Source organism: Aristolochia californica, unplaced genomic scaffold (genome assembly GCF_029961685.1).
Source record: "Aristolochia californica isolate CCGP_79_NKW_82.1479 unplaced genomic scaffold, dmAriCali1.0.hap1 SCAF_11, whole genome shotgun sequence".
Taxonomy (NCBI): Eukaryota; Viridiplantae; Streptophyta; class Magnoliopsida; order Piperales; family Aristolochiaceae; genus Aristolochia; species Aristolochia californica.
This window is the reverse complement of record NW_027181782.1, coordinates 29834274-29851250: the sequence shown is the minus strand read 5'-3', so window position 1 is coordinate 29851250 and position 16977 is coordinate 29834274. Positions and strand designations below refer to the sequence as shown.

General features: G+C 39.2%; 2 protein-coding genes across 4 annotated transcripts; one reads left to right on the top strand and one right to left on the bottom strand.

Annotated features, from left to right (window-relative positions):
- Nucleotides 1-1147: 1147 nt before the first annotated feature.
- On the bottom strand, nucleotides 1148-13249 carry LOC137944724 (pentatricopeptide repeat-containing protein At3g22670, mitochondrial-like). Of its 3 annotated transcripts, XM_068790451.1 has the most exons (5): nucleotides 13045-13249; nucleotides 10807-11436; nucleotides 10494-10701; nucleotides 9604-10127; nucleotides 1149-1230 (listed from the first exon to the last, which is right to left on the bottom strand). In XM_068790451.1, the coding sequence occupies exons 2-4, from the start codon at nucleotides 11287-11289 to the stop codon at nucleotides 9604-9606; spliced, it is 1215 nt and encodes a 404-aa protein (XP_068646552.1). In that variant the 5' UTR covers nucleotides 11290-11436; nucleotides 13045-13249; the 3' UTR covers nucleotides 1149-1230. The 3 variants fall into 3 exon arrangements, with proteins under 3 accessions (XP_068646553.1, XP_068646552.1, XP_068646551.1); XM_068790452.1 differs by having other exon boundaries at nucleotides 1148-1230; nucleotides 9963-10127; nucleotides 10494-11436; XM_068790450.1 differs by having other exon boundaries at nucleotides 10494-11436.
- A 232-nt stretch (nucleotides 13250-13481) lies between these two features.
- LOC137944726 (protein HIGH CHLOROPHYLL FLUORESCENCE PHENOTYPE 244, chloroplastic) lies at nucleotides 13482-16975 on the top strand. The gene is made up of 8 exons (XM_068790455.1): nucleotides 13482-13718; nucleotides 14222-14457; nucleotides 14690-14788; nucleotides 14975-15169; nucleotides 15636-15728; nucleotides 15850-15945; nucleotides 16261-16401; nucleotides 16544-16975. Exons 1-8 carry the CDS (start codon nucleotides 13553-13555, stop codon nucleotides 16718-16720), a joined length of 1203 nt encoding a protein of 400 aa, XP_068646556.1. The 5' UTR covers nucleotides 13482-13552; the 3' UTR covers nucleotides 16721-16975.
- Nucleotides 16976-16977: the final 2 nt, after the last annotated feature.

The window sequence follows — 16977 nt, the reverse complement described above, 5'->3', positions numbered from 1 at the left end:
ATAGAGGAGGAAGAGGATTTGCAACTTAAAATCCAATATCTCCAATTTTTGGGAAGCCCGTCAACCCTTGAACATTTTCAAGAAGCTCCAATTTACTCTATTTTGCTCGGTCTATTTTACAAATAAGCCTTGTAGGCCTCTCCTTCTTTGGGCATAAATGAGTTCATGAGCAATCAAAGCCGAACTGAAAATTTTGCCTATACCTTGTCCTTCTTCCTTTTTCATATACTTTGAATTGTTTACGATAGCTGTCTTTTCTGATTTTTTAAACAATTCCTTCCACACTTGAACTATGTACTATATCATTTGACAAGAGAGAGAAAGAAAAAGAAAAAAACAGAGAAAGAGAGAGAAAGAACACATAATGAGAGCCCTCATAACAAAATAAAAGCCATAGCAAAATTCCCCAATTGTAAATGCCTTCAATTTTCTTTTAAAACCTTTACTTTTCACCCACTTAAAGAGAATGGACACTTAAAAAGTAGACAGTTTCTGATTTTCCAAAAAAGAAAAAACTGTAAGTGAGAAACTACCCCAAAAATAGGCTGCCCGAATTTCATTCCACTTTACTGTACTTCATCCTTTTTCATATTCACTGTTTAGGATGGCTGTCTTTTCTGGTAATTTTCAACAATTTATTCCATTCTTGAACCATGTGCTACATCATTTGACAAAGGGGAGAGAGAGAGAGAGAGAGAGAACACAAAATGAAAGCCTACAAATAAAAGCCATAGCAAAATTCCCCAACTGTAAATGACTTCAATTTGCATTTAAAACCTTTTCTTTTACCCACTTAAAAAGACTGCACAGATTGTCAATGCTTACTTAGTCCACAATTTATCAGGAAGGATTCATGTGTCGCCTATAGCAAAGCCTAATAGAATCTATCATTCACCAAAAACCCTACATATTTTTTGTTTCCAAAAGTACGAAAAGTCAATCCTAGTGTCTCACCTGCTCCTTGGTTACACTCTTTCATGACATTATATCATCAAATCGCCATGAATAAACTTCTCATAGTGCTGCTTCCTAGTCCTTTGTACGTCTGATCGGCAATATCATCAATCTGCTCTTCAATTGTACATGCTCACAGTCCGCCAGGAAGAATAAGTAATATCCATTCTGTTGCACAAATGCCCTTCAACATCAAAACAGAGTGTGGAATGAGGGGCAAAGACAACAGGCAAGATGGCTTCCAAGACTTTTCACTTCTGCCATGCAGCAAGCCTCCTGCAACATGATAGCAAAGTTATTAGCACCAAGAGTAAGTCTAGAAATCTAGAAGTGGATCCAGCTAAAGTTAGAGCATGTAAACGACTAAAAGCATTTGTGTCTTTTTCTATGATAATTTTATCATACCATGTTGAGCTCTCAGTACAACATCCTGGGAGTATCTAATGATTAGGCTTGCAATTGATACAAACTGGAATAAACTAGTTGAGTACTCTTGGGTTCTACTGATAAGCATCTCTCTGGGATCATCTATGTCAGCTAGAGAAAGGTCTTAATGAGACTTGAGTGCAGGTTTCACGACAAAAAGAGAAAAGTGTGTTTGGCAAGAGAAGTTTCAGGTACTCCTGAGAAAATACACAGAGATAAACAAACATGAGTTTAGGGTTTCTTGGCTGCCCAAACTCAAGCTCTAGCTCTAATTAAATAGTTGTATTACATCCCTAAGATTAACCCTAGTGCTACTTAATGACTAAACTACCCTCATGAACTACAATAATTTGCCATATTCCCACTTATACCTAATTTCCTAACTACCTCTACATAAGCATAAGAATCACTGGAAATACCCCAAGGATGGTGTCTAAAATTCCAGCCATCCTTGAGGAACCTCAACTTCAAGGTTCAGATATGATTGGTTTTGTCATATCAACCTTGGTTGCTTGAAATCCTATGTCTTTCTTCCATTAGTGTAGCTCCAAGGTCGTTGAGAATGTAGAACTTGAACTTTGGGTAGACATGATGTGGCTGGGACATCATCAACCATGTAGACCAAGGAAGACTGTCGCTTCCATAGTAGCAAGATACTGGTTAAATGAGTAGGTATCCAACAACTGCCGAACGTTGAAAACAAGTTCCAAGTTGATGGCCACCTCATGGGAAATATCTACTAGTATTGAATATTGCAAATTAAGGAGAGCTACATGCTTTTCATTATTGATGCAATCGTTAGCTTCTTCACAGACTTATATATGGAAGAATGTATCAACAGCCCCTTTCTCCAGCATATTCAGCTTGCTAAAATTAGCAACCACACAACTAACCTGCTGGAACAGCCTTTCTCCTCCCAAGAAATTGAAGCAGCTTCCCCTGATATGCCACAGAACCATGCCCCGGACCTGACAGATACAATGGTGAATTCTATAGAAATTGCTGGCCAATCATATAAGAAGGCCTCACTGCAATGGTGCACAACTTCCATCAGGATGGCATCACTTACCGAGCCATAGGGGCATCCTTCATTGTCCTTGTTCCTAAAAAGACCAACATGGAACACCCCCATGACTTCCATCTGATTAGTCTCGTTTCCGATCCATACAAGATCATTGCCCGAGTCCTCGCTCATAGATTCAAGTCCGTGCTACCTACAATCATAGATCATGGGCAAAGCACCTTCGTGAAAGAAAGAAATATACTAGACTTAACAATGGCAGACCACTTTAAGCATTCTGGACTCCCTCAAATTGCCCTCAAACTTGACTTTGAGGCATTAGATCAAGTCAATTGGAAGCAGGTTGACAACCTACTCATGGGCATGGGCATTGGCAACTGATGGAGATTTTGGATTCGAAACTACATCTCCTCTGCTTCAAACTTCATTCTCTTCAACAGGACATCTTGCAGCTACTTCCATGGCTCCTGGGTCATCCGACAAGGGACCCTCTCTCCCCTTTCCTCTTCAACCTTATTGCTGAATACTTGTCTGCCATAATCTACTCAACAAAGAACAGTGGGTGACTCACTCCCATCTCCAACCGAGAAAGCCTCGACATCCCACTTCTTCGATTCACCAATGATGCACTCTACATTAGGGTTGGCACCTTTAACCAAATCAAGAAGATAAAAGCTCTATTGGGCCTCTTTGAGTTGACTTCGGGACAGAAGATAGCTGGCCAAAAAGGACAACCCTGGGGCATAATATCAGCAGGGGCAACCTCAATCAAATGACCAGCTGCTTGGGCTGCTCCATTGATAACCCACCCAACTCACATCTAGGGCTACCCCGTTGGACAACATGCCGCGGAAGAACTCCTAGAGCCCTGTAATTGAGAAACTTGAGCGGCACCTTGCTACTTGCAGGGGAAAATTCCTATCAAAGGCTGGTATGCTGGTACTCATTAAAATCCTACCTGGCTGGCATCCCGAACCACTTCCTTTCCCTCTTCCCTTGCCCTGCTTCTATGTGCCACCGAATAGAAACCATGAAGAAGAGATTCATGTGGAGGGAACTGAGAGGCGAATATAAGTATCACCTTGTCCATTGGGCAGAAGTCTGTAAATCCATCTCACTCAGTGGTCTTGGCATCCGGCTTACAACAGAATTGAATTCGGCACCCCTATTAAAGTGGATTTGGAAATTTAACATGCTGCCCAACTAGATCCAGAGACCAATGGTTGCTACCATACTCGATTGGGATGATGGCTGGTGGATTAGCTACCTCTCCCCTATTTGGAGGTCACTCTTCCTCCTCCTAAAATTTTCCTTTGCAACAAAATGCTTTGTTGAGAATGGGATGCTAACCAAATTCTGGTTCAATTGGTGGTTGGGAGACAGGCCCTTCAACATCTCATACCAAGCTCTCATGAATATAACCACTTGCACCTCTTCCACCGTTGCTACAGCTTGCCATGACAAAGGTGACTGGGACTTGCAATTCAGGTGTGGATTAACTGATGACGAGACTTATACTGTCTCTAACCTCATTAATGACTTGGCATGGGTTAAGATCTGTACTCACATCCCGGACAAGTTGATTTTGATGGCAGACTCTAGTGGCAAGTTCGTCGTTTCCTCAGCTTACACCTATCTTCCTGGCTGGAACATCAATGCTAATCAAAGTACTGCAGCACTGGCCTGGCGTCTTGCTGCCCTGCCTCAGGTTAAATTTTTCTTCTAGACTGCCAGCCTAAATAAAATCCTCACCACGGATAACTTGTAGCATCGAGGAAACCTGGAACCTGACCCCACTTACCACTTTGCAACACCAAAAGCAATACGATTAGCCACCTCCTCATCCACTGCCCCTATGCTTGAAAGGTCCGGTTTCTCTTACATTCCATCCACCCTCCTGTCACTTTTGGGTGCCAAGCTTCCTCAGATGGGCATGATCCACCTCTCTAGCTACCTTAGGTTCATTCCTTGGTATCTTTGGAATGAGAGAAACAATTGATGCTTCCAATGCAAATTCAGAAGTGTCAGATTTCTGAGATGATTGTTAGCCATGTCCCCTCTTGGTAATTTACTAGAAAGGAATCCAGCATCTTCAGGACACGACTTTGTGCTACAATTGGCATCTTGTGGCTCAAATGTTCCTCCCATCCAGACAACCAAACATGATGGGATCCTCCTCCTGCTAGCTCCCTCAATTTAAAATTTGATGGCAGCGCTGCTGGTAGCCCAGGTCCTGCTAGTTTTGGTGGTGTCATCCACAATTCTAAGGGTACTCTACTTACAACATATGCTGAATCATTGGGAATTTCCAACTCCACCACCACTGAACTCACTGGTCTTCTTCTACATGGTCTCATCATTTTCCACAACTACTTCTCCAAGCCGTTGACTGTTGAAGGCGACTCCAAAGTCATAATTGATTGGTGTGCAAACACCAAGGAGCCTCCTTGGAGGCATTGGGCAACTCATGACATCTGTACTATTTCTTCCAGCTTATATTGTACTTGGAACCATATTCCCCGTTCAGCAAATTTCTTTGCTGATGAGCAAGCCAAAACGGAAACATCCCTTCAATCCCTAGCTGTATCAGGAGAGTATCCCTAATTTTTAATTCTCTCTTCCTTTAATAATATTCACACCATATTCGAAAGAAAAGGAGAGCTACATGCTGTTGGAAGCTTTTTGTTAGATGTAGGTGGCTCCTTCAGCTGAGATATAGGTATAGGAGTGGAAGACATGATCTCTGCGGCAATTGTGTTAGCCTTCTCTAAGAAATAAGCTGTTAGAATATACGTCCAGGGGTATGTTGGTCATTCCATTGGTTGTATGTTCCTTGTAAGATAGTAGTAAGTTGATCTTCATGTTAGAGTTCTATATTTCAATTTTTGTTTTACTCTAAGTTGTATTTGAGGAGTTAATAAGGGGTTTATATGTAGAGGGGCATATATGTTATTTTGTAACCCTAATCTTGAGTTATAAGAAGGTTCAGGGTTGTTCTCCAAACCCAACGGTTGTATTCAACACAGCCTTCTCAAGTTATTTTCTTCTCTTTTTTCTTTTCTTCCCTCTTCCTTTTCTCCATATTTTTTATATTTTACATGGTATCAAAGCAATAAAGTTCGAACTTGGAGTGTTCTATACATCCATGCCCTCAATTCCATTGGGAGGATTTCCACAGATCTGCTTTTCTAAATTCATAAAAGTCAGATATTTACTTCTTTCTTGTGTCATAACCACTTGGTTGATGGTTTGTACTGCCTTTTAAGCAGTTTTTATGTGTTATTGTATTCCTAAAGTGTTTTTCCCGATCTCATCCTAGATCTGGAGCAGATTTGGACCTGCATGTACCTGTTCAAATCTATGTAATGCTTGCGCAGGGTAATAATTTGGAGGGATTGAATTGCTTTGGGGTCTCAAAGTGATTCTTATTGCCATTGAAATTGTGTATTTGATATCTAGGATGACATAACCAAAGATCCATTTCTATGTGTGTGGCCTACCTACATCTACACAAGTTGTGTGTTGCAATTAAGTGTACTTCTAGATTGTCTTTTATTGTGATTGTTTATTGGCTGTTATTGTACCTAATTATGGTAGAAATGGCAAAAACTGAGAAAATTATTACTCCAATCAATCCCTCTGAAAATTCTGAGAGTAAAGACACTCATTCTATTAAATTATGTTAGTGAAATAAATGGAAAGAACTACTTCAATTGGTCTAAAGTAGACATCATGTTTTGAAAGCAAAGAGAAAGACTAAGCATCGTAAAGAGAATCATCCTAGTTATATGACAGAGGATTGTGAGGCAAAAGATAGTTGGGCAATGATTTGGTTCATTAATAGTACGGAAGCAAGACTTAGTGACCAGGTGATGAGTTGCAAGATGTCTAAGAAAATGTATGTTACTTTGGAATCTATTTTATCACAAGAGATCGATTTATTTAAAGTCAATGATTTGTATTCTATGTATTTCATCATGCAACGGTAACCATTCCATTACTAACTATTTTACTACAAAGCGTGTGTCTCGCAGGAGATTAGTGCATTTGATCCTTTCTCAACAAATGTTTATCAACTTTGTAAAGCAAAGAATCAGATTCAAGCGGCACATTTCTTAGAAAAACTTTGACCAAAACATGACGCATTCCGGCCTCAAATGTTGTCAGATGATGAAGCGACCACTCTTGAGAAAGCATTTTACCTTGTTATTTGAACTAAAAGTGCTATAGTAAATAAAGATGAGAAGCAAACTAAAACAAGTGAAGCTTCAGCTCTCAATCTCAACTCTACCCCACTAGATCTAACACCCAAACAAAACATGGAGAGGGTGGACAAGATCATGGTTGAGACAATTCAAGTTGTAGTCGTGGACACTGTGATAGAAATGACAAGAGGTGTGTCCAATGTGGAAGAAATAATTGTCAAACGCCTAGCAACTTCCCAGGAGGTCACCCATCCTAAGATTACTCTCGCTCAGGCTCGCTTAACTTTAGAGTTCTTAGTCAGATACCTAGCCAATACAACCCGAAAAGACTTCAAACAAGTATTGGGATAAATTCAGAAAACCAATATGTGTCAACTCTAGTTTTGTTGAAAGTGAGAAAGTGTCCACTAATGAGACTCAAGGAGAAATTTAACAGTTACTTCAATGGTAGAGCCAATTGATGCCACATCATCATCCCCCACAACATAGGCCATCGGACCTTCTTCTATTGGTAGTGCCACCATGACAAACTCAAGTATGACTAAATTACATGTTCCTCTAATCCCTCATGGGTCACTGATTCCAGAGCGTCCACATGTATGTCAGGTATGCCCACTTTACTCTTATCTATACTTCACAAACATATCAAACCGTCACCTTAGCTTATTACAAGTTTAGGTTAGGGTGGTGTACAAACTACTTCACATATGTCATTGTCCTGTGTCTTGTTTGTTCCCAAAATTTCCATTAATATTTTATCAATAAGTAATATTACTAAGTCTTTAAATTGTTTTGGTACTTTTTATCCTACATCTTGTACTTTTTAGGATTTGTAGACGAAGAAGACAATCAATTCTAGGCATGAGAAAGGTGCGTGTTATGATCCTGGGGTTAAGTACTTGGCTTTCTGTTACCTATCGGGCTGGTCTTTTGGGTAGTATTGGCTAGGTGCTTAACATTTGGTATCAGGCACGACGTTGCGGGTTCGAATCCCAGAGGGAGCGACCTAGAAGGGGCGACCTAGAGGGGGGACCTAGAGGCCGGATTAAAATTACTGGTAGACCCAAAAAGTGGGTCGGGCCAGTGTCGCTAGAGTGGGCCGCCGAGGACGTCGGCTCATAATGGGGAGTATTGTTATGATCCTAGGGTTAAGTACTTGGCTTTCCGCTACCTATCAGGTCGGTCTTTTGGGTAGTATTGGTTAGGTGCTTAACAATGCGCTCTATTCTTCTGGATGTGTGTCTTTTCTAAAAATTGAAGCATTATCAACCAACACTTCACCATATTTATGGCACCTGCATTTGGGACATCCATCTCTAGCTAAGCGACATCACTTCTTTCCTTCTCTATTGTTTGATCTATCTTTCAAGTGTGAATCGTGTCAACTTAGAAAGCACCATAGAGCTAGTATTTTATGTATTTACAGAGTTTTTCAAGAAAACAACTCTGATTAGATACGGCCTCTAGCCAACCAAGGTTGTGAGTAGAGTAGAACATAGATGATAAGTATTCAGCAATGATGTTGAAGAGAAGCGGGGAGAGGGGGTCTCCCTAATGGATGCCTCGAGTACCCTAGAAGAAGCCACAGACCATGCCAGTGAGAAGCAAGGAGTACAAGGCCGAAGAGATACAACTGCGGATCCAAAACCTCCATTTGTCACCAAACCCCATACATTGCATAATGTTGTCTAAGAGGGACCAACCAACCCAGTCGAAAGCTTTCTCGAGGTCCAACTTGAGAACAAACCGTGGCTGACCCAACTTGACAAAATCATCCACAATCTCATGCATGGCCATAGCAGAGTCAAGAATGTCACAACCTCTGATAAAGGCGCTCTGACCCCGGTAGATGATGGTAGGAAGAACAACCTTGAGACGACGGGCCAGGATGCGGGACAAATATGAAAATACAATAACCTTGAAGTACAAAATAATACATCCATCTGCAAAAGGTCTAACACTTCTACTACTCCGCCCACCATTTTACTAAAGAGACCAGAGCCTCTTTAGTTTTTTTTATTTCCGTTGCAAGGAAAATTGTATTATTTTCTGTCACATAGCTTCAAAGTAACAAAGAATTACAGAACAGAAAACTTGATAGTTGCATTACTATTTCTACAGAAGCAAGCATCAGTCACCCTTGTCGTAAGTGTCATAGTCTTACCCCGTTTGCTAAGAATAAGGCTTCCCACCTTAGCCAAACTGATATATGAACTTTTTCTTCATAAACATGCAACACAATAACAAACAGATATATATATATATATATAGATACAATTGCAGTACACATTAAAATTACTGACTCACCTTTAAGAAAAAAGGAAAAAACTGTCTCATAAGATAATCAAGTGACAGCATCAACTAAAAACTGTACTAGAACATTGATTTACAGACAATAATCCTCTTTTTCCGTGGGGATGATGACAGGCTCTTTCATGCAATTAAACTAGAACACTCATTGAAATGACCAGGTCCCAATTCTTGCACTAATAGCAATGGACTAAAGAAAAGAGGGTATCTCAAATGCAAATGAATTCTCAAGTTTCAAGAGCACTATTATAGGTCGTAGTATGACAAGTTTGTAAGTGAGTTCAAAATTTTGTAGAAAGGAAGAAAATCGAGATATCAGACAAAATCAAAGATAGAGTTAGTTGATTACTAATGACTACTTCATGCCTTCTTCAAAAATATAAAAATAAAATAAAAATTAATGCCTACCTTTGTTAAAAAGGTGAAATTTTATTTATTTATAAGGAGTAATGACAAGATTTTTTTCATATTTTTTATTCCCAAACAAAAGCAGTTTATAATAGTGGAGAATTTTGACCATAAAAGGAAACAAGACGCTTCCCTGACACTCAAAGAAAACACCCATAACACAAGCTCCAGTACCCCCTTAGATATTGGCAGGCCAACTGAGCTCCTTGGTTAGGTATAAGAGAACATTCCTGATTGGAAGAATCAGAGGAAAAGACTAAATGAAATAGTTTAAACAACCTAAATTGCTTGAGGCTTGATGAATGCTCGTAAGGGATTTTTAGTTTCAGCTTGCACCATCAATTCCTGAATTTTGCACTTTGCTTTCTCAAGGTTCTTCCGCGCAAGTTCCTTCACTAACATATCGTAAGTGTGCTTTCTAGGAAGAAACCCTTTCAATACCATTTCCTCAAAAAATAAGTACGAGTGCTCAGGTAGTCCATTACTACACAACCCTTGCACCAACAAAGTGTATGTTCCAAGATCAATACTAATGTCCTTTCTGAACATATCATTCAACAGAAACTGAAGGGTCTTCATCCTTTTCTTTTTGCAACACATTTTAAGTAAGGGAGCATAAGTTTTGAGATCAGGCTTACAGGAGCTCTCTTCCATTTGCTTCAGTAAACCAAGAGCGTTATCTTCTTGTGAGTGGTCACATGCAGAAGTGATCAGTGTGTTATATGTTGTCAGATTGGGAGCAATGCCATTTGTGCACATCTCCTTAAACACATCATCAGCATCACAAAGTCGTCCAGCCTTACCTAAGATATAAATTAAAGAATTGAAGAATGAAGTATCAGGGACACAACCATTCTTTTTCATTGTTTCAAAAATCTCCAGAGCTTCGTGGGTTTGTTTTGCCTTTCCCAAAGCATGCATTACAATGGTATAAGTGACAACATTAGGTGGGCTACCATTGGCCTGCATCTCACTGAGGAGAAGTTTCACTCTGCGGAAATTCTTATCACTACAGTACGCTTCAATCAAACTAGTGTAGGAGATCACAGAAGGATGAAAACCATACTTTCTCATTTCTTCCATGGTGAAATGGGCATCAACTAGCTTCCTTGCTCTGCACCACCCATGTATCAAGATATTAAAAGAATTAGCATCAGGATTAATCTTACCTCTAAGCTCAAGAAACACATCTTGTGCATGCTCAGTGCTTCGCTCCTTACACAAAGTGTCTAATAGAATATTCATGACAGCAGTGTCTTGTCTCAGACCAAAATCTTCAATTCTATGAAATGTATCTACAGCATCCTTCCATCGATCAGCTCTTGCAAACCTTCTCATGATCTTACTTACAGTGATTAGTGAAACAAAGCCCTTGTCCTGAACCATTTCATCAACCAAGCACCACATGAGATCAAATTGTTTTGCTTTTCCTAGAATGTCAATTATTGAGTCATAAGAATCTGATGAATGATAGTAGCCTACTTGTTTGCTGGCCCAACTAAAGAAACCAAATGCTGGAATCCAATCATTACTGAATCTCTTCAATATCTTAGCAACCAAACTCTTTGAAATATCTAGATCGGATCCATCTAATGCATGAACAACCATCTCTGGAGATTTGAACCAAGAAGCCTTTAGAATCTCGCTGATTTTATTTGTACCATCATCAATAACCTCACTGCATGCATCTGCATAACAAGTTTCCTGTCCATGTGCCCCATTTGAAACACTTCTAACCAAATAAGGAAGCACAAAATCATCATTCGAGTTTGCTACTGAAGACTGTTCAGTTTGAGGGAATAGAATCCAACTTGGTAGTTCAGGTGACTCTGGCATTCTGCACAAACTATTAAATAAGCAAAAAAATGCACCATTAACTTGGTGAGTAAAACCATCCCAGAGCTTCACTTGCTTTTCTGATCCACACTGTGAGATAATCCTTAGTAATGTGGATCTTCTGAGCATAGGATAACTGAGATATGGAACAAAAAAAATAGTTTTAATTGCCGATATTCAAGGAACCAAAGGATGAGTTGAGAAGTAGCCCAGCTTGCAAGATCTCTAATTAATCCTCAGTGCTGAAGAAACACCTTTTGCCTCTTCTGCAAGGACCTTCACGAAACAGCATAAAAAGATATAAATATATAAATTGTGTAAGTTTATTCCATGATGCTTACTTTTTAAAAAAAAAGTAAGAATTATTAAAGAGGATCAAAGAATTATAAAAAGAAAATGAGCAAAAGAAGATGCTGGCCATACCAAAATACAACAGAAGACATCAGAAATCAACAGTAAAACATCATGTAAATAAAGTAGGAGATAATCTTCAACAAATTTCTATGATACTTACTCAATATAAGGACAGAAAATAAAAATAAAAAGAGCATGTTATGAGTAGAACATACACTGTACGATACTTAATCTATGTCTGACCTACAACGTGCCCTTTTCCTTTTATGTCCTTTTTTTTCCTGATGTAATTAGTCTGTTATTCTTATCCCGACAGGAGCTCTTCTTTAGTAAAATTTATTCTCACATTGTTTAAAAACATCATGCTCTGTCACTTTTTTTTCAGCACACTCCTCATTTACCATCGTCAGAACAATGTTGAACAGTCGTAGAACAAACTAACTTTCCGATCTAATAAATGCACTTCAAGCTAAATAGTAGTTATCTGATCCAGCACCAGTTACTTTTTACTCCACTTGAATAGATAAAAATATATTTTTTTATAAAATACTACTACGTTTTTAGAAAGAAAATTACTAAAAAATTTTGCATAAGACCAAGACAAAATATGAAGATGCATTCCCTAGTTACAGATATATCAAACCAAAAAGGATCATGAAAGATCCATTAAAAAAACCCAAAAAAGGCCAACAAAGTTTGACCTCAGTGAGAGATTAAAATTACACAAACTAAAAGTATTAATGAAGAACATGTCTCTCATTCTATGTCAATCCAACAAAAGATTATGAGAGATTAGACTGCAAAAATTCGCAAAAAGCTGAAGTCCGAAATTCTGATAAAACCAGTGAATAATTCAACTTCTAGCACTGCTTCCAACTTGACAGAGTTGATATCAGATGCTTGTGAGCGCCTCAAGGTTGGAAGTATAGAATTGTCATTACTAATGTTTCCAAGTTCCAATATGAGATCTTTGTCTTTCATTCAGAAGCATTCACTAATGAAAAGTCAACAAGAAACATTTGTTCAGATGTTTTTGCCTCAGTTTACAGCATTTCAACTAAGCCAAGTAAAGGAGGATAATATTCATTTTTGTCAAGATGCATAGGGGCTTTTTATTTGCAGTTTTATGCGGCCTCCCTTGTGATCAGAAAGAAGATAGACGTTTGTCCCTAGCTTTTCAATTACTACTACTTACTAAAAACAGAAACACATTTTACTTCTATTTAGCATACTTTCTGGCTCCAACTTTTAAGAAAGCATAACTGGCCACTTCCCAACAAACTACAAAGGTGACTGTACTGTGGTACATTTCGTGCCCGTTCACTAACATGGTCGCTACAGGATTTCCAGGGAAGCCAACCATTATAGTGCCACTGTTCTTAAAAAGTGGGGTTTCAGTTACTAGATTGTGCTTCAAGATTGAAAGGAGTAAATAGAACTATTGCAACATCTAAACTGAACAAGGAATAGCCCTGTGCCACCATAACTAATCGCCTACAAAATCTCCAAAAAGCAGAGATCAGTGCTCACCAGAAAGTACAGAAGCAACAGAACTTGAATGGAGAAGAATCTGCGGAACGAAAAGTTACGAGTATCTGAATCAGCGAAGTATCGAGCGCTGGGCTTCAAGTGGAGAGTAAAGAAAGTTTTGCCAATTGGGTTACGATCCCGCATCCGGACTCAAAAGAGGGAGAAGTGAGAACCGAACTACAGAAAACGTCTCCGGAGTCGCTGACAGAAGCATTTTCTCGGCACAAAATGTAGAATTAACATAAGGGCATCTCTGTTGTTTAATTGGCAAATCAGGGGTTTTAATTTGGTAATTTTCTACTTAGTCCCAATTACAGACGATGAATTCAGCGGGGCCCACGAAGCACAATTGCCGGATGCTGAGATGGACATATTGCGTGATCCATTTTGAAGGACGTGGCAACACTGAGATCGACATCCCCTCACCCTCTCTTTCTCTCTTTTCTGTGAAGGAAAAGAAACAGGAAATTTTTCCAGAGCTCGGAGAAGAAGGAAAAAGCAGTCGACGATGGCGTCGAGGTGCACCACCTTCCCTCCTCCACTGGCTACCCCATCTCGTCATCTCAGCCGTCAATGTGAGAGTTCCCTCTCTTGGGCACGAACCTTTTCCAGTACTCAGGATAGTCTCCTCTCCTCCAGCCATGCTCTTCTTTTCGCCCGTGCAAATTTTCAAGGCAAGCATAATTCCATCGTTCGCCGTTAGATGCTACTCTTCTCTGCTTCTTTTAATTTGTGTTTTTAACTGTAAATTGTCTATGTAACTTGATAGAAGAGAATGATCTAGCTGGAACCAGTTTCTTGCTTTTCGGCTGTTGTGTAAACTGTTGATGAAAGTTCAAAGTGTTTTACTGGTGTTGTTTGTGATTTTTTACATGCTCACCTTATGATGTCTTGTAATTAAAGGAAATTTTATTGATAGATCAGAAACTCTGGCGAACTTCTTGTTGATCTTGTTTAAAACATTTTTAATTTCTATTTACCTAGGTGATTTTTTGGTTTTTCATGTCAATTTTCTTAATTTTCAACTTGTTAAAGTTGTTGAAAGAAGCAGAGGTCTAGAGGATAAGATATAAGATATGGTCAGTTGGTGGATTTACTCTTTTAGGGAGGATCTCGAGTTCTGGGAATCTTTTCCACAAAGTAATCTGACTTTTGCCCTTCACCCTTGTATCTTCAGGGAATCATTGCATGCCATCAGCAATTAGATGTACTACTGGGACGGTTGTAGCAACTAACTTGGGTCCAGGGACTCCAGTTAGGCCTACAAGTATTTTGGTGGTAGGAGCCACTGGAACTTTGGGCCGCCAGGTTGTGAGAAAAGCATTAGACGAAGGCTATGATGTAAGGTGTTTGGTGAGGCCTCGACCTGCCCCTGCAGACTTCCTCCGGGACTGGGGTGCAACTGTTGTCAATGTAGGCTCCAATTTTTCAGATACTCTACGGTCACTTTTAGTTATTAGAATTCCTTGTCAAGGCAAATTGCCTCTGGCTCTCCATCATTGAACTGTGGGTCTTGTTATCCCACATAACAAGGATTTCTTTTATTTTTCTGAAGCTCTTATATAGGTCGGCATGTACTTCTTTTTAGACTTGAAAAGACGAAAGTGTTTCTATTTAACAGATTCTAATAAGTTAATTTGAGCAGGCTGATTTGAGCAAGCCAGAAACAATTCCTGCTACTTTGGTTGGCATCCACACAGTGATAGATTGTGCCACAGGACGGCCAGAAGAACCCATCAGGACGGTATGAAGTGTGAAGCTTATGGTGGTTTTTTGGGGGTTTGGACTTCAGATTCGAAACTGTTAATTTTGCCTGATATATTGAACTGGTAGTATTAACTTTATATATACTTATTACAAGAGAGCATATAATTATTGAACTTGGTCGTTTTTTGTCTGATTCAGTTGCTGATTTTCTTTTCCTATTTAGGTAGATTGGGAAGGAAAAGTTGCTCTAATACAATGTGCAAAAGCCATGGGAATCCAAAAATATGTCTTCTATTCCATCCACAACTGTGATAAGCATCCAGAAGTTCCATTAATGGAAATTAAGCACTGCACAGAGAAGTTCCTTCAAGATTCAGGTCTCACCTATATAGTGATCCGATTGTGCGGGTTCATGCAGGTATTCAAACAACCATATAAAACTCTGCGGAATTTCTGTTATTTTTGCATGGTAAAATTGGTAGATTAGCAGTTCATTTGTCATGATGATTACTAAATTGAAGATCATAATATGCACTTGGAAATTTCAACATTTGACCGTGAAGCCAAAATGCCAATATTGTGTTCTTAATGAATATTCCAATTTCCAACCATGGACCTCCACCCCGGTGGATGTCAATTGGTGGATCTTAAGTGTCTACAAAGATATATAACTAAAATTTTGTCTCACCCGTTTTTTATGTAGTTCTCTTGTGGGTGAAAGAAATGTTTCCATTGCCATCTGTATCATGGATTATTTCAAACCTACATGTGTTAGCAGTTGAGATGTTTTCCTTCTACATACACATTCCTAACTGTTTCTTACTACGCAAACATTTTAATTTTCTGTCTTCTTGCTTTATAACATAAAAGGTCAAATCTTGCAGGGGCTTATTGGGCAATATGCTGTGCCCATATTAGAAGAAAAATCAGTTTGGGGAACAGATGCACCTACACGAATAGCTTACATGGACACCCAGGTTCTTATCTCATTTTCAGTTGAATCCTTATTGCTTCTTCATGGTCGACTTAACTTTATTTTTACCAGTGGTTGTGAATTACAAAATTTAGCTTGCCATCTAAAGCATTCTCTTTTTCCAGGATATTGCTCGGTTAACCTTCATAGCTCTAAGAAATGAGAAGATTAATAACAAACTTACGACATTTGCTGGACCTCGTGCATGGACAACCCAGGAGGTGAAAAGAATCTTTCTTTGTCATAGCATATTATAATTTTCCGGTCAATGAACAGGAGTTTTACCATCAAGGAGCTTCTGTCCCTAAGAGCTGAACAATTTCTAGTCACCAATCAACTGGTTTAAAGAAACAGCCTCCTAGTGCTACATATTCAAGTGGCTTTGCTTGTCAGAATAGCTGGGAAGTTCCACTTGGAAAAATTTGAATGTGGCAGATTCCGTACGGAAGTGTCAATTGCTGGCTGTAGAAAGTAGTATACTTGCACCAAGGGTTGCAAAGAAAGTAAACATTTGAAGAAGTCTTTCTTTGTTACAGGTGATAACTTTGTGTGAAAGGCTAGCAGGACAGGATGCAAATGTAACTACTGTTCCTGTTTCAGTCTTGAGATTCACACGCCAGTTGACTAGATTTTTTCAATGGACAAACGATGTTGCTGATAGATTGGCATTCTCAGAGGTGATAATCTTTCCTTTCTTGACATCTAGCTTTACACTCAGTGGCTGAATTCTAATCTCTATTTATTGCCACTAACCCGCTTTCCCTTTTCAGTCCTTAGTTAAGAGTCCTAAGACTTTGTTAATGTCTCTGACATGTCCAGGTTCTCTCAAGTAACACGGTCTTCTCAGTCCCCATGACTGAAACATATGACCAACTCGGGGTGGAAGCAAAAGATATCGTAACCTTGGAGAAGTATTTGCAAGACTATTTCACTAACATATTGAAGAAATTGAAAGACCTGAAAGCTCAATCAAAGCAAACCGACATCTACTTCTGATGTGTCTATCTATCGTTTTGTGCACAGGTTGGCATTGCTGTATAGTTTTACAAAGGTTCATTTGAATTTACAGTAGCTGTGGAGAACATCATGAATGCCTTCCAACTATTCTTTTCTTTGTCCATTTTCAAACAAATTTGCTGTCCATGTTAAAGCCTGAAAGATCCAGAATATCGGAGAAAGGATTGGCACAGTGCTGCCTCTGAAGCCCCTATCTCCATGTTAAAGTTCTCAAGAGTATCTGTAATTTATTGAAG

Bases quoted from the DNA above. Each gene is read 5' to 3' on its own strand.
- LOC137944724 (XM_068790450.1), bottom strand. From the start codon at position 11,289: ATGCTCAGAAGATCCACATTACTAAGGATTATCTCACAGTGTGGATCA. The intron at 10,128-10,493 runs GTAAGATTAATC...TTTATATCTTAG, and splicing joins TGTGTTTCTTGAGCTTAGAG to GTAAGGCTGGACGACTTTGT.
- LOC137944726 (XM_068790455.1), top strand. From the start codon at position 13,553: ATGGCGTCGAGGTGCACCACCTTCCCTCCTCCACTGGCTACCCCATCT. The intron at 14,458-14,689 runs GTAGGCTCCAAT...TAATTTGAGCAG, and splicing joins GGGGTGCAACTGTTGTCAAT to GCTGATTTGAGCAAGCCAGA. The intron at 14,789-14,974 runs GTATGAAGTGTG...TTTCCTATTTAG, and splicing joins CAGAAGAACCCATCAGGACG to GTAGATTGGGAAGGAAAAGT.